General features: G+C 41.5%; 1 protein-coding gene across 1 annotated transcript in view; it reads left to right on the forward strand.

Annotated features, from left to right (window-relative positions):
• PEX14 (peroxisomal biogenesis factor 14) overlaps positions 1 to 21,076 on the forward strand; it is a 67,595-nt gene that overhangs the window by 22,735 nt on the left and 23,784 nt on the right. The window contains exon 3 of the mRNA XM_041419618.1: positions 8,966 to 9,050. Coding sequence (XP_041275552.1) covers positions 8,966 to 9,050 — 85 coding nt within the window. The remainder of the gene's footprint in view (positions 1 to 8,965; positions 9,051 to 21,076) is intronic.

Here is a 21,076-nt window from a genome sequence, read left to right on the forward strand (position 1 = left end):
ATGTAACATCCATGAACAATGCTAGATTGACCCCAGGGGAAAATGAAGTGGGCCCATTGTTTGCAGAATATTTATGGTCTGGACAGCTACCATGGAAATGTTCTGATGTTTGCCATTTCAGTGTGTTTCACCCCTGTTATAGAGGAAGCAACCTAAGAATGGACAGGGAAGCTCAGCTGCTTCTGGGGCTGGTCATGCAAGTTGCTAGATTTGCAGGAGGAACTGTGTGATGTGAGCTCTGTTCTGCTGAGAACTGGACAAAGAGAAGGGACGCAGCTGCTTTTGAATCCATAAAATTATTCCACTTGCAGTCCCCACAGACAGGGCAGCTCTGGCCAATCAGGCTTCTTGCCCCTTACTTCGTTTTTCCCTTAATGGGGCAATTAACAGCAGGAACAAAGTGCATGGTCTGCTCAGTCTTTATTATTATTTGTGTTGTAATAAATGTTAAGGAGGCCAGTGGCAAACCAGCACCAGGCACTGTGCAAATGCAGAGGAAAAAGACCATTCTTGTCCCAAAGAGCTCTAAGTAAAAAAATAAATTTACAAAAAGGTCTTACAGTATTTGAAGTCCTTCTCCTTTTGCTGTTTCTTCCCAACTGCTGTGGTTTGCATGATTTATTGTGCACCTGTCACAATTTCCAGCTTTTTTAGTGTTTTCAACATGAAACCTTTTGTGTCTTAGATTCTGATGATCCAGATAGTTTCCTCCAGTATCTCCTATATTTATTCTGTCATTCAGATCTTCCTTGTCCTAATGTTATCACAGCCCCCTGACTTCAGCCTGAATTGTTTGGGAGGAAAACATTCATTCTCTATTCTACATTTCCTATGATTAAAAAATTCTGTGAAACGGAGTTCTTGAAATAGGAGGTTTGAGGAACAGTAAGTTGCTGGTTTTTCTTGTCATTTGAGTCTTTTCAGTCTAAAACATCTTTATAGCTTCTTCTGCAGATGGATTCTACTTTTGATCCTCTTGGACTAAATCTAAACCGTTGTATTACTGGATTTGTCCAGTCCCTTGACTGTGGAATTAGAAGGATCTGAGTGTGAACAGTGCTCCTGTTCTGGTGCATCTCTGCTTGATTCAGCCTTCTGGAGTCTCCCATTCATTGTGATTTTACTACTGGGGCACAGTTGTTAGGTGTGACACAGACTCCTATCCTCACATCATTCTCCAGCTCCCTGTCATGTGAATGAACGTCCTGCAGTCCTTGTCTGCCCTGCAGTTAAAAGAATGAAAACGTAATAAATTACAGCTTCATTGGTTTTTACATTCTACACATGTGAAGGGAACAGGCTGAAAGGGATTTCTTTTGAAAGCTGCTGTATTTGAGCTCTGCAGTAATGGCAACAGGGATAGAGAGAGGAGTGAGGAGGGTGAGAGTTGGAGGTGCTGCTGCCCTGGAACCCGGATCACGTTTTTTTCAGTTGTGGAGCCGGGGACTGGTCCCAGTTCTGCTGTAGTGAGCATCCTGGACACTAGGCTGCTGCATTCCTTTGGAGAGGCTGAGCTCAAACAGCAATAATTTCACGGCACAGCCCCCGTGGGCTCGTGCAAGGGGGAGAAGCAAGTTGTGGAAACTGGGTACGGTCACGGAAAGCGATAAAAAGCTGATTGTCGTTGCTGAGCTTTGAGCGCCTGTCTGGCGTCTCCCCGGGGTCCCGGGGGTCGCTGTGGCGACCTTGTCACGGCTCTGGTGGCAGCAGCTCTGTCACCTGGGCCGTGGCACAGCTGCACGCGGGTCCCTGTCCCGCGGCAAAGCGCTCGCTGGCAGCATCCTGCGGGTGCCCCAGCCGCTCATCCCGCTGCAATTCCTTCTTTGGTGCTGCCGAGCACAGCCGGCCCCGGGACACAAAGCGGTTTTAAAGTTGATTCTCCCTCTGAAAGCGAGGTGGCTTCTCTTCAGTAAAAAAGTTAAAGTGTTTGAACTCTAGAAGAAAGGTTCGTGCTGCTCACTGGTTAAATTTATTACGGCTGCATTATCAGTTTAATACATTTAGTTTGCTCTTCTGCTCGTGTTTCTTATAAGATGTTTTTCCAGCATTTATCACTTCCCTGTAACAGTTTCTATTGTGTTATGTTATGAAGTCTCATTTGGAGGTGTATTTCTGAAGTAAAAAAATACCTATCTAGCACATTTTCTCTGCAAATTAAAATAGTTATTGTATGTTTCTTTTAATGTACGTGTAAAAGTTTCTGGTTCTTTTTAGATTTATGCATGTAAGTTTAGCTTGAATATCATTCCTCTTAAAAAGACCGGAATTTTGTCAAGATGTCCACTGTGTTCTCAATCGAATGATAAAAAACTGAAGATGACAGATATTTCACTTTGAAAGGTGACTACTACACAGATGAAGTTGCTACTTTTCATAAGGGTTTTTACTCCATATATCAATGTGTTTTAAGAGAGACTTGGGTCAATAATACCATGCTTCAGAATTCCCTAAATACATATTTACACAATAGACCTTAAAATATATTAGTCTATCATGTCAGCTCCTGTACACTTCTATCTGGGATGTTTTATGTCCTTAACATATGATACAATAAAACTTTATTTTATATAGCATTTTTCATACAAATTGTATCCTAAAATGCGTTGTGTGGGGTTAAAGGAGACTTTCACAAGGTTAAAATTAAAGGAAAAGCTGAAGGGTGCAGGAAAACGAAGGGGCTTGCACGGGATGGATGTGTTTAATTGAACAAAGGGAACCTGAGCGGAGAATACGCGACTGGAGCTGCGGAGCAGGATCCCTGGAAGCGCTGAGGTTACGTGAGGAAAGGCTCCTTCGGTGTGAATGAAGGAGGTGGAAAGGTCACGCCTTCAGGAGCAGCTGGAGGAAGTGTGGAGTAGCTGCTGGAACAAAGAAGTTGAAAGCGGGGGCTGCGCGGAGTCACCTCTTTGTGGTGGGAGCAGCAGAGGGGATGAGGGGGAGTGTGCTGGAGGGGAGGAAGGCAGCGCGGTGCCGGCTGAGCTGCAGGGCGGGCTGGGTGGCAGAGCACCGCGGATCTCAGCTGCTCCATCGCTGCTCGCTCCAGCCTGGCCCCGGCGCTCCGCAGGCACAACACGCTGACAGCTCACATGCGCTTTTTAACGGCTTTTATCATTTTTTTAAAATTTTTTTTTTTTGGTCACCCTATTCATGTAAATTAAGTAAGGCTTTTTTGTATGTGATAATTATAGATAAATGTATTTAAAGTAGATCTGGATTTTGTAGTCCTCAGGAAAAAGAGGAAGAGCAATTTTTCCCCCCGTCCCTGTCATGTGTTCGTTTTAATGAGCAATTTTAAAAAATTGAAAATAAAAGAGGAAAATGAATAGGTGTTGAACCAGCCTGTGATATGTAAATGCCAACTAGTAATTACCTAAAACCTCAATTTTCTTTCTGTTTCATCTTGCAAAACATTTCATTTCCACTGAGTGAAAACACTTAATTTGGGGCTCTGACGGCGGCGGCGGCTGCGCCGCCAGGGGGCGCGCGGGGTCCGCGCGGCCGGGAGCCGTGAGGGAGCCCCGGGGCCGCGGCCGCCGTGAGGGAGCCCCGGGCCGCGGGCCTCGCCCTCGCGGGGTCGGCTTGGAAAGACCTCCGGGACCGCGGCCTGCAGCCTGTGACCCAGCACGGCCCTGTCAGCTACACAGCGCGCTGAGAGCCGCGTCCGGGCTTTCCCTGACCGCTCCCTGGGCAGCCCCTTCCGATGTCGAGTCACCCTGTGAATGAATTCTTTCTGGTGTCCAACCTGAACCTCCCCAGGTGCAGTTTAAGACTGTGTTTTGTCATGTCGCTTGTTTGCTGGGAGAAGAACCCAAATCCCACTGGCTACAACCTGCTGACTGAGAGCTGTAGAAAGCAAAAAGGTTTCCCCTGAACCTCGTTTTCTCCAGCCTGAGCAGGACTCATGACAGGAACACGGCCAGGTTTCCTCATCCTTCATGTAGGTGCCGTTGAGTTAGGTGTCACTCATAGTCCAAGTTCCGAGCACCTAGATTTCCCCTTTTTATTTTTTCTTTTCTCCCCTGCTTTTCCCCTTGGTTTGCCTATTTTTCCTTTCCTTTTTTTTTTTTTTTTTTTTTTTTTTTTTTTTTTTTTTTTTTTTTTTTTTTTTCTGTATTCTCTTAGTTCCAGGTTCTTCATCTCGGATATGGCTCAAAGTGTGTTTCTTCCTTGCCTTTGTTCCCACGAATCTTCCTTTTCTGCCTCCCATGAATCTTGCTTTCAACTGTATTTTTTTTCCCCCCTCACTGTTTTACATGGGGGCTTTGCCATTGTTGCAGCATTTTTAAACTTTTCTCCATCCAACTCTGAGGTCTGCCCAACTTTGTAGGTTTCCAGCTTACATCTCAAGCGCAACAGTTCCTGGCGTTCTGTACGTTTTCGTTCAAATCTCGGTGAAGTCGCAGGGGCTTTGAAGCGTCCCTCGTGCCGGCTGGCCCGCAGGTAACTCCCGTGCAAGTGCCGTTCCGCAGAGCGCCGGGGCCGTGCCGGGCCCCGGGCGGGAGCGCGGCTGGGCCGGGAGCGGTGCCTCCTTACTGAGATATATGGCTTCATAATTAGCCCCTTGCATTTCCCCGAGTGCTGGCATCAGCGTTCTATGATGTGTTTCCCTGATTAACAGCTGCTTTGCAACTATTTCCGTGTGCCACCGATAACCGTATTTGTCAAGTTAGTCCTGGCAGGGCACTGATTTCTTACTAAAACACAGCATTTCTGTTGCGAGGGGTTTTCTCGTTCACTGTTGTGCCAGGCTTTTAAGTCAGCCCTTGTTAAAACGTAAGTTGGCTTTAGCCTGATGCTTGTTAACAGGATTCTGGGTATCTCCTTTAGAGTAGGAGTGCAGAAACCTTTCACAGACAATTTAATCTTCCGAGCCTTGCAAACATACAGCCGTACACTGAGGGGGTGTTGCTGTAGGCTAATATATTGATCAGTTCCATTTGCCCTATAGCTGTGGCCTTCTGCTCTGGCTGAAATAGGTTGAGTGTTTGTTGATACTGCCATATTATTATTTTTTAATACACTGGAAAAAAAATTAATTCCAACTTCTTTTACATACGTCATGTATATTGCCAGTGTTGATTGCTTCCGCACATGTAATGTAAACTGTCTGTGCATAGTTCATGGCCTGGGCCGCCTCTGCTTAATGAAAAGAAGTGTTGCTTTTAAACAGATACAGATCCACTCTGGAAGACAAAATACCATCCCTTGCAACGTATAATTCAGACCCAACCTTTACATCACAGGTCACCTCAAAGTCTCAGTCTATCAACAAAAGCTGTTTAGTAATAACCTACAGAGGGTTCCCAGTATTAGGAAATCTATTAGAGCTCTTACAGGCTGCGCTCCTGGTGGCTTTTGAGTCTGTTTTCCATGTGGAACTCTTACCAAATCCTTTGTAACTTTCATTGGTAAAGATCTTTTACATTTCTGTTATTTTGTTTTTTGTTTCTGAGTTGGTAGAGAATAAGCATTTGCCACAGTATTTTAAATTTCATTGTTTATTTTTTTTAATGCAAGCAGCCGACAAAGTACCTTAGATTGCTTTATTGGAAACCCTGCAGCTTTGAGCACAATAAGAAATAAGGCTGTCTTTATCCTCCCCATTAACACAAAAGGGAGGGAAATTAGGAATGAAGGGCCTTGGCTGCTAAGTTAGCGTCCAAGTGCTGTGCTTTGGCCCAGAATTTTGCCAGCCCTCTGCCCTTCCACAGCATCTGCAATAAAGTTCCTGTCTTTATTTTATATTTTTGACATTGAAGCAGAATATTTGTCCTGAATTTATGTCATTTGTCCAGTTGCAAATATAATCTATGAGCAGTGACACTGATCTTTTAATTGGAAAATCAAAGTGTAGGACATAACCTGCTGCAGGATTCCACCCATCTCTTCCCAGTCGGAAAGATGACTTTGTGGATCCTGTCACTGCAGAAGTGGTGGTGGGAAAGCGAGTTTATGGGATTGGCTGGCCTTTTAAAAACCAAATACAACTCTTTCTTTAGTACAAGTACCTGATCCATTAGATAAAGCCAGTCTGCTCGGCAGTGCATGCTGGCAGTCTAGAAATCAACACAGTGATACAATGCTCATTATTTGGCAGTGTCCTAATACCATAAAAATTTGGAGAAGTGTTACAAATGCTACAGAAATAGTATGGAACAATGTTAGCAGCTGAGTCAGAGTGCTATTTGCCACATGATTTTTTTGGCTGTACATAGGACTGCAAGTCTTCTCATCTTCCTCCTCCTTTTTCTGTTGTTTAAATTATGGAGTGCAGTTGCTCTTGTTTGTGCAAGGAAAATGATCCATAGAAGGTAGGGAAATTCTTGTGTATGTTTCTTGAAAATATTGGCATTTTGACATGGCCAAAATTGCTTCGTAAGTTACTCATGTATACGAGATTAATTGTAAAAATGAAGACATTTCATCTCAGCCTATAGGAATGAATGTTCAGAGGTAAATGCAAACACAGTATGAGAAACATGGGATTACCGGAGGGAGGAATACGTGTCCAGGATTCTTTTTATGGAGTTGTTGCTTGTAATTTCATTTTGTTTTAAGACTAAAAAGCCTGTGAATAATGAAGTAATGCAGGGGAGAGATAAAATAGAAGTTTATTTTGGACTGAAATTTACTACTGAAATGTTTACATCTTTATAAGGCAAAAATAAGCTTTAATAAAGGGTTAGAATCAATGAAATGTTCACATGGTTGTGATTGAATTAGCACAATGAAAAATACTGCTTATTTCTCACAGGTTTTGTAATACTTAAAAATTGATAATTAAATATAAGAGCTTGCAGAACTGCAAGTCTGCAGGCCGTTTGTGTCTATCTCACTAAATGTGGGAGGGAGTGTTAAGGAGTATCTGAAGACACAAACAAGTAATTATTGTTAGAAGGAGAGTGGCTTTGATATGTTCACGTGTCTGCTCATTTGGGCATCTTTCTTATTCAGCATATTATCTTAAGGTTATTAGTTTGGGCGCTTTGTATTTCTGCATCTGGCACAGCAGTATCAGCACAGTTTAAATCTGCGATTTGCCTGTCACCTGCATTTCAGCTGGAGACAGATCAAGTGCACATAAATGAAGCCAAAGTACACTTTATGTGGGGTGGTTTTTTCTCTGCTGTTTTGTGGTTCAAAATTACTGAATGGGACTTAAGGAAAAAATGCAGGAAAACAAGAAAATGAAAAGAATTAAAAACACCCCATTCATTTTATCCTCCCAACTTTGAAGTGTGCTGGGACTTTGTCAAATTCCCGTTAAAATAAATATGTCAATTTCATCTCTCTTCCAAATTCATTTATCATGCTTTTTTAAAAGGTGTTTTCTGCTTTACCTGATGTTTAAATTGGATTCGCTCGTTTATGCTGTTCTTTGCTGTATCCCCCATGTTTTTCTTAAATGAATTAGTAATGACAGCGTACTCCATCATACCCTCTCTACAGCCACTTTAAGGGAAGCCTGGTGATCTAAACCTTTTAACCTATTAAAGATGATTTTCCCCAATTGAATCAGACCCACCACAGGTGTAATAACTAATCATTTAAACTACACCTGCTATTATGTATTTTTAAGCCATTATGCATGTTGGATAGATGATAATTCATGTTTATTGCATTGTCCAATGGATCCGTTTTGCCTACACTAGCCTGATTAATGTATTTAAAGAAATAAGAGATGCAATTTAAAAGAAAAAAACATTGATGGAATGCACTGAGGAGTACATTGAAAGTGCCATTAAACCCATCAGAACTTTGCTCTCTGACCAGAAATGCATATTCGAAGTGTTTGATTCAAACACAAAGTGAAACTTAGTGATTTCAGGAGTGGTGCTGTATTTTCCCTTCTTTTTCTGCTGTCACAGTTTTGGAAACCTTTTTGGAACTGAATTCCAGAGACTGTGTTTTAAGATAAACTCTTAAAGACCTGAATAACATGGGTCTAGCATACTAGGATGGTTAATTTCAGCACTAGAGAAGGGAAGTCATCTCTTCCACTCGTTCACATGGATGTGCTGTTAGCACGTTATCCCTCATGATGCCACAATCAGAGCAGATGTTTTTGTATAAAAGTGGAGGGAATCACTGGTGCAGTAACATGTAATAACGTGTATAACAATATAGGGAAGTATGTGGGAGATGGAACTACCATATGAAGAAAAAAATCAAATACGTTTCACTGGCACTAAATGGAAATGTAAACATCTAGTGCTGTTGTTGATGCCGCCATTGAGTATTACCCCAGACTTTACCCTTTGCTTGTATAAGTGCTCTGTTTTAGGTGCTCTGTCACCTTAAAGAAGGATGCAGAAATCAGTTTGTAGACGAAAGTCATCTGTGGCTTTTGCTGGTGTGCAATATAAATTTAACTTCTTGCCTACCCATTTGTGTCATTCCAAGTGACTTTTTTGATTGTTGTTATGTGATCCAAAACATGTGAAGTCGCTTCTTCGCTAGTCATGAGAAGCTGAGGTTTATTTATTGCTTTCAATAAATTAGAATGATGGCAGAAAAGGCCTTAATCTCTTAGAATCTTCAGGGAGCTTTAGGTCAGATAGAAAGGAAGCATTCTTACAATAAGCCAACTGTTACAGATCACATGCATTGACTCCAGGCTGGCTTTAACTGTACAAGTCAACTTAGGTAAGAAGATCACAATGTAAATAACAGAAACACGTAATGATCTTTAAGGAGTTTTTTGTACAGGTACAGCTGCTCCCAAAGTAATTAAACAAGAAACTTCTAGGCTAAACACCATAGTTGTGCTGTTCAGAGTTAAACCACAAACTCTGATACTTGTTGAACCATTTCTGAAAGTTGGCGTTGTGTCCAGATCATCTGTGTGTGATGGGTGTGTTGTCTTACCTTGCAGTCCACAGTGCCTAATATAAAATAGGGATTTGACCATGTCTAACTTGGATCTTTTCTCTCTTCTTTTTCTCCAATCCTCCTACCTCCTCAGATTGTGACGGCAGTGAAATTTTTACAGAATCCACGGGTCCGCCAAAGTCCTCTTGCAACCAGAAGAGCATTCCTGAAGAAGAAAGGTATGAACTCTTTAGGCTGTGATCTCAGTGATAATGAGGGACCTTTAATTAATGCAAAGTCAAAATGTACTGCTGTGGAATATTAGATGTTACAGACAAAGCAATTAGTCAGTCTCAAAAGAAGATCTGAGCTTTATAAGAAATATCAGTCTCTTTTCTTCCCAACTGACTAGTGCAATATTTACACCAGATGTGGAATTGTAGAGTACAAAAGACACATGGGAAAATTTCTGGTTAACTGTTATCAGATCTTTTCTGCAATGAGGACGGTTCATAGTTGTGGTCAGTTCAAACCTTACTGACACTGGCATTAGAATGGCCAATCGCTGGGTGAAAAGGTCAAATGTTTCCAAAGAGAGCCAGCGAGAGGCAAAGAACCTGGTAAAAGTCAACAAGGTCAGGTTAAGGTCAAGCTTGGGGTCAACCTGACTTTCAGGCTGAAATGGTAAACTACTGACTGAGTTTAGCCCTTTACTATAGCAGGGATAGAACAGATCCTGACAAATCCTATATCATCTTAGTGAGGTGCAGCATACTTTGGTCATTGCCTACAGAGAATTTATTTTACTTTCTGACTCATAGTGGAAATATCTTTTGTTCCTACTTTATTTCTAAAGTTTTTATTCCACAACTTGCAGTGCATTCCAGGTGATGTTCACTCTATATTTTGCTGCAGTCCTGGGACAATATTGCTTACCACAAGACATAAATAACAACAGTTTTAACTTGAAGTTAATTACCTGTGTTGTGGAGCACTGTATGGTGTTGAAATGATACTGAAAATACAAATTCCAAACTTCAGAGGGGAGTGACCCACATACACATTGAAGTCATAAGTACTTCAAGGTACATAAAATTCTAGAGCTAAAGATCTTGAGCTTTGAGAAGTAGGGAAGCCCATGAAATATGTATTTTTCTGTTTGGAGTTATGAACTGCTTATTGAGATGCCTGAGACCTGAAGTCATGAGATGGAGAATTCAAGTATATGCACCAGTTTGCTCATCCTGAATAGCAGAGGACCTAGAAGGGAATGGCAGCCTTGTGTTTTGGCAATGATGTCATGACAAGTAGTTCACGGGCACATCATTTTGAGTGTGATCCTCTCCCTGCTTGTCCTAGTGCCAATTAAGAGGACATTCCAATCATCAGGGATGTTGCTTGCCCTGCCCTGCCATCAGGATAACATTAAAATTTGGAGCCTGTTGGTCGCTGTGCACCATGAGTTTTTCCTTGAAATATGTGGACCTACGGGGAGTAATTAATCATAAAAGCTTGGGGATTTCAACTCTATCATCGAAGCAATGAAGCAAGGGAAAGCTGAGCCTAAAAGCTGTGCTGATTACCCGGGGTAACCTGATACAAAATCTATTGTTGCCGAGAGATCCTTAGCCCCCAGTATATCGTGCAATATTATAACTGCCTGATCTTCTTCTGTGCTGACAATGACCAGTTAGTCCTCATTTTCTCTCTCAACACAGCTGGGTTAGAATTTCATTTGCAGAAGGTATTTAGAGCAATTTAGAGACAAATGTCTCTGGTGTTTGCTCTGCACTTTCCCACCGCAGGCTTCGCTGAACAGTTTTTCGTATCAGGAGCTCCATCTAATCTGTTTAATTTTAATAAATCCCTGACTGGGAGAAGAGGAAGGGTGGGGAGATGGAGGCGCAGAGAAACTGTGGCCGGACTAATACTTCTTATGAATTACTTGGCTAATAATTACTAAAGAGCAGAAATGGTTTGGTAGAACTGTTTGTTTGTTCCTGTGTGTTAATTAGCCCTCCTTCCCTCTGTGCTAATTGTTTTTTTTCTAAACTTAACCGTAGGAGATAGGAAGGAGTAGGGTCCAGTAGGGCCTGTACCCAGCAGTCACTGGAAATGTGTCCATATGGAATGTGGCCTGTGTGCGGTGCTGGCGTGGTACCTGTGTGGTCTAGCAGATGGAGCCAGTTCTTGGAACACAGATGTCGTGGCTGGTTGGGCCTGAGTAGCTGAGGGACTACAGGGTTTGTTCTCCCTATTCTCTGCTGTACAGTCCCTGTCATCCCAGTGATAATGTGTATCCCCTGTTGAGGCTGTCTGGTAGAGAGCCCTCGCTGCCAGTTGAAAAAGGTCCAGCAAGCCTGACTTGGCTTAAGAAATTTCACTTCTGAGACTCACAGAGGTGGTTCTGCCTAGAATTACAATACTTTCTTCTTTTTCTGTAAGCATTGCCTTCCTCGTAAAGGCCTATCAAATTTTATTTCGTTTTAGTATAGGAGCTGGATTTGGTTTAGTACATTTCAGTGAGATGAGAAATGAAAGTTTCTGCAGGATTATCAGCTGGACTGGGTTTGGTGAAGCAGTAGTTGTAGAGGCTGAAATCAGGTGTTCCTGGTTCTGTGCAGTTCAGGTGGTGCTGAACTGCTCTCTCTGGCACATGGGGTGATAGAGTGTTGATGACAGTTGGGAGAGTGAGGGTATCCTGGATTTGTAAAAGGGCTTTCAAAAGTCAGATGAGATTTCTCTGTTGTCTTAAGCACTTTTAAACTCCCATATACAGAGGCATTAATGAGAAACATGAAGTTATTAGAATCATTTATCATTTTCTTTGAAGCTTACACTGGCATTTTGTGTAATTTATGACATTTCCTCCTTTTTATCATGAACTTCTTCAGATGAAGGGAAAAACAGCTGTTTCCCCTCAGAGTATCTGAAAGAAAAGAAAGAAAAAAAAGATGCTGTTTGTTTTTTGTCCAACTCGCTGATTCTGCTGATGACATGCCACAGAATCAGCGGCGCCTTGGGAGTAATTAGACAGCATGTGGGGCTTAAACCCTTGTGGAAATGTGTCTGTCATTTAACTGTTGTGCCTCAGATGTCCTGCACTGCTCAGTTACCCATCCGGTAACTCGTGTGGCTTGTTAATTTTGTGTGCTCTGAATCTCTTACGTTCTGGCAAGACAGAGAAAGGGGGTAGAAATGCACTATACGTGGGAAGCTCTGTTTTCAGGGTGCTGGGTTTTTGGGGCAGAGAAGGGCAAAACAGCGAGGTTCCAGACTTGTTATGTCATCTTGGATGAAGAACTGTTTTCTTAGTTGCTTGTTCTCTTCATCTGTAAAATGACTACAGTAATGCCTTTCCAGAGTGGGATTGTGGGAACTGATGAAAGCATATGAGGAGCTCAGAAATAATAGTGATGGAAGAACAGAGGTGCATTAAAGCAAGTTAATGTACAATTGTTGACTTATGTTGGGAAAATGTCCACTCAGAAGGTTTTCTGCAGTGCATCAATGTTCCAGAAAATTTTTCCAGTGTCAAGATGCCAGACTATGGTGATTTCTGAAGAGATGAAAAAATTATTTAATTCTACATTAAATAATGTAGCCCTTCCCAGTCAGAGCTCAAAGGCACTTGATCCCCTGGAAACAAATGCTGTCAACCCCAGAAACTTCCAGTAGAAAACTGACTTAATTTTCTTTCTCTTTCTGTAGTCTGCATTCTTGGAAGTTGAACCTGCCTTTTCCCCTTTGTCAAAGAAACCCAAGTGAATCACCTTCACGACCTGAGGGATGGGGGCACAGCCCACTGCTGGAGGGCTTAAAAAAGCAAATTCTTCAGCAGATTTCAATTTAACCCTCTTTTATTACTCCTTTTTTTTTAAATAATTTAAGTCCATTTCATGAGGCAGTTTGCATGTCCTTGAATGGAATCTCGTTACCATGAAAGCTTTTTTAGCATTGATTTCATAACAGTCTTAATTTAATAGTGCCGTCATTACTGAGAAGCTCTGAGAGTGAGGCCCCAGCTTTCCAGGTCACTGACCTTTTAATTACAAACCTTGTTCTGATGGCCAGGTTATCGACTGGACAGCTCCCAGCTCCTGCCCCCAGCATGAAGATGAAAATAACTGCCTTTCCTCCCCCAGTTCCAGAAAAGGGAGGAAAAGAAAAGTAACCTCTTGTGTTTCCAAAATTAATTTTCTCCTTCAGCTTTACTTTGTAATTAATTCTTTAACATGTCTCAGTGAAGCTCAAACAGTTTTTGCAAAGGCTTTCCTTGAGAAGAAAATACAATGCAAGCCAATGGAGTCCAGTGCCAACTCAGCTGGAAAAATAGAGTTAGTAACCTATGGTGTCAAAATACCTATTTAGGCCAAACTGCTCTGCCTCTCCAAACCTTATCCTTTTCTAGAAAGTACCATGTTTGATACAGAAATGTGGGATTAGACCATAAGTGTTGACTGTTCAAGGAATGCTAGGTGACTTGTCCTTCTCTTCAAACTTCCTGTCAGGACATGGATTTGAGAGATGGTGAAGAATAGGAGTACTGATAGCAGAAAATTACTGCAAGAACATGCTTAGTGTTTTAAACATCTAGTACAAATCAACACACAGCAAGAGAAAGTTCACTAGCATAGGTAGAAGCAGGGAGGTGTTTTCTGATTATTTAAGAAGCTTGCAGCAGGTGTTCAAGTAGCATAAGTAACTCTAACATCTTGTGTGAACTTACCTAAATGACTGTAGAGGTTGTATGGAAGACAGCACCTTCTGCATTTTCATGATGCTTTTCATTTCAGGATTTTGGAGCATGTTGTACCCATTAACTATGGAAACTGCAGCTAGTTGCATGGAGCATGTTCAATGGTGTTTATAGGGTTATCTGTCATTATCAGAATCATGGTTTGATCTAGATCTCCCTGTGCTTCCCACTAAAAAGCATCCACCTCTGAGGTAGATGACAGCAGCTGTTCAACATCACTTTGTGATTTTTAGGAGAGGAAATGAAGAATACTTTATCTAACTGATCTTGCAGAGGGAGCTTTAGGGATAGAGAATGTAATTACTGAGTAAAAAATTTACTAAGATTCTTGAAAAGCACCATGGGATATTTAATTACTAAAGATGCTTGGGCCTCTGTTTATGGCTGTGCAAGACAGTGTGACTTGTAATATTTTGCTAGGTTAAAGAAAAATATGTCCTACACCTGTCATGCAACCAGTTTGTTCTTTAGGTGCCTCCCATCCAAGCTTTGGCTCTACACAACCCTGCATAAATGGGGAAATGTGATTGTCTCCCAAAGAGCTTGTTAGGGAACTTAAGAATGAAGAGTGAGAGAATGAAAGCTGTCATTGCTAACAAACTTACACCAGTTCCTAGCTAAATCAGCATTAGGGGTAATCACATCCATTTGTGGTACTCTGCTGTGTTTGCCCAGTGCTGATGATGTTCAACATACAGATTTCCACCCCTGGAGTATCATAATGCAGAGGAATAGATGTGCTTGTGATCCAGAAATTAGTTCCACCTTTCTGTGTTTTGTATTAGTTGCCTTCTTTTTTCTTCCTGAAAATGATTGAGAGTCACTATCCATCTGCCGAGAAGGAGATGTCTTCCTGTCCTGCCACTCTTTTGCATGTGGATCTGTCACCTGCTGTTCAGTACCAGCCTATTCATCATGCTGACTCTTTTCCCCCATCAATTTTACCACTGTTTGTGATGTCTGAACTTGTCACCAACTGTACAGATTTTCTTGGCTTCTTTGGTGACAAGGAATGTACAGTAGTGCTCACAAAATGTGGTAAACTGCTCAGCCTTAGGACATCCTGGGAATCAGGTATGGTGCTTCTTTGGAGCGTTTTGGGAAGAATATATTTGAAGAAACCCTTCACTATCATTCCTCAAGATTTGAAAGGAAGTTTGGAACAACTAGTCTGTTTAGTCCCTGTACACATGGAGAAATCAGTTTATTGCTTGTCTCTGACTCTTGTCCCAGTCGTTTATGAGAGGGCAGAAAACCACCTGGCATCAGGTTAGACATAACTGCCCATGTGACGCAGTGTACAAAGGAAGCCAGTCCTTTCTTGGCTTGAAAATTATTGATAAATTGGAACAGATCGGTTTGATGCTTAGGAAGTTGTGCATGCTGCAAAATGCTGTTTGTAAGCTTAATTTTAAGAAATAATTGGAATGTCATGGGTTTAATGATGTCTCTCCACTTGGCTATCTGACAGTGACTATTTAATGTGAAAGAGCCGTTAAAAATGGCTTTGCAAAATTAACTCCTATTGCTCATTGAGTGTATTTTGAGTCATATCTGCCTTGTTTACTGACAAAGTAATGTTTCCATTCCTGGTAGTACTGAAAAAACAATATGATTACAGCAGAGTGAATTGAAGTCTACCTAGAAGATAATGCTAAAATAGACAATTATATTCCAAGGCCTGAAATCATTAGCCTTAGTGATGGGCAAAAAAGACCCAGCCCCTAAGTCTGACTTGTAAATTTAAATATTTATTTATAATGTTTTTGGGTGAAAGTAAATGCCAAGTCCAAGAGAAAGTCACTTCTGTAGTTACAGTCTAAGAGCAGGCATAGGAGGTCTGAGATATGACTGCTTCCTTGGCTTTGGGTAAATTTCTTGTTTGCAGCTTGCCCATCTGTAAAATGGGGTTAATTAGCACTTTCGCCTTATTGACTCAGTAAGATTTATGTTAGCTATGTTCATAAACTGCTCTGATATGCTTGTTTCAGAGTTCTTGGTGCTGCCGTGTGTGATTTTTGAAGGTGCTTAGTAAAAGCCACACTTTCAGAGAGATTAGGAGTTTACTTCCATCAGCTGTGTATGGGAGGGGAAAGCTGCAAACTTCGGAATGTCAGAATGTCAAGGCTCAGGCAGATTGCGTGCAATCCTAATCCAGCCCTGCAGCTTTGACCTTTGAAGAAAGATTCACCTTGGGATGGTTGAAGAAATCTATGTGCGTTTGTACAAAAATATTTCTGTGACAGAAGGAATTTGTTTTTCATGGTCATCCAGCCCAGGGTTTCCCCACAGTCTTCCCAGAACAATTAAATGAATCCATCTTCTGACCTGCTCTGAGAAGGAACTTGGTATTCTACGTCGAAGGAGACAGCCTTCCCTCTTGAGGCTAAAACAAGGAGAGTAGTCAGGATAATCTTGGTGTTCTGCTGGAATCCATTTCAGACCTAATGATACTTTCCTGCTAGGAAAGGTAAAATAAGTTCCTGTATGAGATGAGTCTCTAGGATTTCTTAGACAATATTTCTGTTCTGTTTAAAATTATGTTTTGGGTCCCCTTGAACATGAAATCCTACAGTTTGCTTTTCTGCTGCACACTCTTAATTTTAGTCTGGAGTGCAATCATTCTTTGCTTAACTAAGAGGTTAATTTAGTTTTTGGTTCATTCCTTGCTATTCTTTCTCCTGGAGCCTAGTCCAGGTGACTCCACTTCTCCTGGAGCAGAGCAGAGAATTCATTCTCATGAAACCTGAGGTGCTCTGAAGTAAAAGCTGTTGACTTTGTCATACCGTGCAAATGTGCATTGCTTTTAGCAAGACAATAAAGGGTAAATGGGGTGATCTCTGCTCCTGCAGAGAGGTCAGGTGGTTACATTACACAATCTTCTAGAGCATCTTGCAGCAAATACATGGGTTATATTAAAAGTTGCAATCATATCATTTTTTAAAAGTAAATTGCTGACCTTATGCAGTGGAATCAGCTTTATTGAATTTCGCCAAAAATGCGTTTATAATCCCCCCACCCCTGCATACACATGATATTCATGTCCTTGCTGCCCATGTGGAAATGTCCCTTTTTACGGTGATAAAATTAAATTTGTCTTTGTCTCTGCCTTGCCTCACCTTTTAAGATTCCATCCTTTAGAGACACCAGTGGATATCCATACCAGAGAATGAAGATGGGCAATATTCCTGCATGGCTGGCTGGCTGATTGTGAGCCAACTACCACGGAACAAATAAATAAGCATTTCACATTTAGAGGACAAATCAAGCTGAGGACAGGTATAATATGGGTATTTTTCTAGGAGTGTTGTGGCCTTAGCATAGGTAAGAATATATTTTGACTTGGAAGTACATACACTTTGCTTCTGGATTTTTTCTAATTGCTATGCAATATGAAATGTAAAATCCACTAACAGTTGTTGTGTTACTCGTAGTACTGTGTTACATGCCCTTCCTCAATAATAACTAACCATAAAACTCTCTGGGCTTTGGCCACCTACAGCCTCCTTCCTGAATTCACTTGAGAAAAAGGTGTTATGCAGCATGCTCAAGAATTTAACACACCTATTTCCCATATTTCTATGCCACTTTGCATCTTCAAAGTACTCTACAAATATTAGCTGACTAAGCTTGTGACACCCTTTATGAAATGGCACGATTATAAGGTTAATTTAAAGCACTTCAGATTGCATTTTTTCCTCTTCATTAGACCTTTATATTCTCAAAACAGTTTGCAAACTCCACATTTTAGTGGGAAACTGAGGAATTTCAGGTGGGGACACTGAGGCAGATGTATTAACAGTTAGATGTGAGATAATTCTGACTGCCAGCCATAGATCTATAAACACAACCATACTGTGCCGTACTGTCAGTGTGATGTACTGGATAGAATTTTCAGTAAAATTACTTAAAGCATTTTCATGTTTATCCACTCTTCCAACCCCAGCTGCTTTGAGGGTTGGTAGAAGAGGTTAAGCTGGTTTTATTCAATAAAATTAACGCAAAGCATCTAAGTAAATGAAGGGGCAGATTGGCCTCTACAGTGTTAGCCTGGATCCCTTCTTACAGCATCCCCCAGCTCGTGTTTTTTATGTAGTGTTTAAAAGACTGTTGCTCAGAGGTACTGGGAAGAATATCAGAATATCATTACTCCGGCTCCTCAAGTAACCAGGAGAATGCAGCTGTTAAACTCAGGATATAAAATACATGTTTAAAAGATGACTCTGTATGTGTTTAAAAAAGAGAGCGAGAGAGGATTCAAGGGAACCAAAAAATAGCAGGTTCCATTACTGTAATTAAATGGGAGCATTTAACCTATCAGGCCGTTGCGTGTATGTGAGAGACGAGCAGGGAGCTGCATTTGAAATGATCTCTGTCTTCCTTGGGGGATAGAGTAGTTAAATAATTTGTTTGCGAGGTGTGAGTTTAGTGTCGGGTAAAGCAAGTGCTGGTGTGTGTGCCTCGTGAAGCTGGGCTAGCTGAGGTGGCAGGAGGAACACAAGCTGCTCTTGCCCATTCGTTGGGCTCTCTGCAGTCACGGTCCTGGTCCCACATATTTCATCCTAAAAGCAGAGCTTTTTTCACACCAGGCCACCTGAGACAGACAGCAGTAGCAGTAAAAGAAAACCAGGGAGGAAATAGAGGAAGAAAAGAACTGGAGTCAGTTTTGTGAGCTTTTTTTCCCAGTGGTTGCTGTAAGGGGTAATGTAAGTTGTTGGCACTCGGGAGTCTGGGGCTGTGGCATCCCTGGGGACCAAGGACGAAGCTGCTGCTCAGGGAGCTGCCCCTTAAGCAGCACATCAAACTGTGCTGTACCTGTGCCTGGCGTGGTTCCTGTGCTTGAGACTGTGGGGTGAGAGCCACGTGGAGAGAGAGGGATCTGCTGGGGGCAGCCTTGGCCCTTCGTCATTGACCTCGACTCTGAGCAGCCCTTTGGCAGACCTGGGCAGTGGTGGTGGGCCGCTTTTTGGCATCCCAGAGAGGAGACACAGTCTTATGTAGTGCTCAGAAGGAGGTGCTCAGAATCTTCCCATTTTTATTCACTCCGTTTTTATTTGTACGGTGATTCCTTTGTTTGGGGAATGTTTCCCTGCCCAGGAGCTCCAAGAGCTATCCTCATACTTTGGACAACTTCAGCTGTTTCCCCTACTGATCCAGCTTGTGTTACATTGCAGGAACATGGCCCTAAGCGTTTTTTAACGTTCACTCCAGTTTCTGTGTGAATTCTGTATAGCCACTCCCATTTTAATTCCTGGGCTGGAATTTTTGTGATGCTTTAGAAGACAACACAGTGTTAAAAATACAGATATTTCTGCATTTCCTTATTGAATATTCAACCCCAATGACTGGATTTTGAGGGCAGCACTTGGCTAAAAGGAGACCAGAGAAATGCCCTGTATTTTAGCACCCAAACAAAGCAATGTCTGAATTTGATTCCTTGATGAGAGTTAGAAATCTGAAACTATTTCCATAGATCATCTACAAAAAAAAAGGTACAAATACGTTATTTGAATAAATTATTTGTTGCAAATGCCTTACCTAACTCAAGTGCATATAAGGCATGTATAGATTCTCAAACCTGTCAGTCTTTGCACGTGATGATTGTGCCAGTCTGAAATGTTTTAGAAAAGATACAGTGTAATATTATTTCTCTTTCACAGACGTAGAAACTGAGGCAGATGGAGGTTAAATGGCCTACACAAGGTCAATAGCAAGGCTGGGAATAGAACACAAATGTGTAGAGGCTTTTTATTATACTAATAAGGAAACTCTGGAGGTGTGTTTGGCATGGTAATCGGAACCCCAGAGAACCAGAAGCAGTTACTGTGTTCTGTGCATGTCCCGAGGGAGCAATGATGAAACTCCTTTTCTACCTTACCACTCCAGTTCTCCGTGTGTGGTCACCATAGTTTTACACCACTTAACCTCGTTATTTTTAGTATTGTTAGCATTAGTCGTCCTTTGGGCGTTTAATCCAGGCTCTTTAATTTTCTCCGGAGCCCTGAAGAGGCCCTGTGGAAGCCACAAGGGGAGAAAAAAAGGCAATAAACAAACCAAAAGATGAAAAATGATCTCTTGAAACTTCTTCCATTTTGTTGACTTGTCCCCTAATGTTTTTTGTCTTTGTTGTTCTTTCATGATGAAGGACCCTGCTTAAATATCTAATCTTGGTTTTCTAAAAGTTAATTTACTATTGTTTCTTTCTTCCCCACCCAAGATTAACATCCTGTGTGATGACATAGATGGTTGTTGTCTAAATGGATGTGATGTAACTAACAAAATTGTGGGTGGAGAAATATTTATATACTTGTGTTAAAAATTACAAAGTAGGTTTGTCTTTTAAACAGAAGGTATTTCAACACTGTTACTGGCAGCATCAGCCTTTAATTTTACAGGTGGCTACCTTTCTAGTAACATTCAGCAAATATTTTAATGGCATGTAAAAAATTTCTCAAAAACAGAATAACAAGGAACGAGGGTGATTTATAATCTGTAATGAATTCTTGCTGACATTGTCTTTTTATAATAGTGTAGTAGCATCTCTGTCTTTCTGGGGGAAGTGCAAACCAAATTTACCTGAAACATTTATACCATAATAATCATATATGTAGCATTTAGATGTAATTTTCTTAATTCAGCTTATCTTCTTAGTGTGATGCTACCTGACTCACAGGTGTCTAACACTAATTCCACTTTATAGAAATTGAGTTAGAAGAGCCAAGATGCTCTATAAGGTTGTGAGCAAATACCTGTCAGAAAAAGTCATGTGTTCATGGCTCCACACCCACTGTTGGTTTCTTTACATTTCCATGTCGTTTTCCATGCACACTTCCATGTATTTTTACATTTTCTTAAAATGTGCAGCTGCAAGTTCTCCATGCTCCCCACAGCAGCTTCCTGACCGAGGGAGTGTCCAGTATGCCCTGTCACACTGTGTCCAGTGCTTCATTGTGTGTTCTTCAAACACAAACTTCATTTATAGACACTTAATATGATTTTTCCTGTGGTAAGTCTGTTCAAATGTGTCTGTTTTGTTCCTTTCTAAAGTTTAAAGTAAAAGGAGATAAATAACATTGAGGCAAGCTGCTCTTCACACTGCAGTTCATCTGCAGAGGCTGCTCTGTGACTGGTTTTGTCTAAGGCAGAAAACAGCCAGGTGCTCTCCTTAGTGTGTTTGGGGCAATCAGTAATTCCAGAGTAATGCAAGGAAACAGAAATGGTGCATCAGGCAGATTTCCCCATTCTTATATATAAAACAAAGACATCCTTCAGATATTCTGAAAAATCTGGTTAAAGAATTTCGTATAATGGCTTGAAATTGTTCTTTTACATGATTCCTTTCTTTTGAATGCTGATTTTGGCAGAATGAGGAGCAGCAGGTTCTAGAACTGCAGGCCAGCCCAGGGCAGTAATCCCAGATCAGCAGTGACTGAGCCAGAGTTGCACATAAGGGCTGGGCTTTGGGATCAGACCTGGTACAGTGTGTGTGCACCCCATACCACGGAA

The sequence above is a fragment of the Onychostruthus taczanowskii genome, unplaced genomic scaffold (genome assembly GCF_017590055.1).
Source record: "Onychostruthus taczanowskii isolate IOZ18803 unplaced genomic scaffold, ASM1759005v1 scaffold61, whole genome shotgun sequence".
NCBI classification, from domain to species: domain Eukaryota; kingdom Metazoa; phylum Chordata; class Aves; order Passeriformes; family Passeridae; genus Onychostruthus; species Onychostruthus taczanowskii.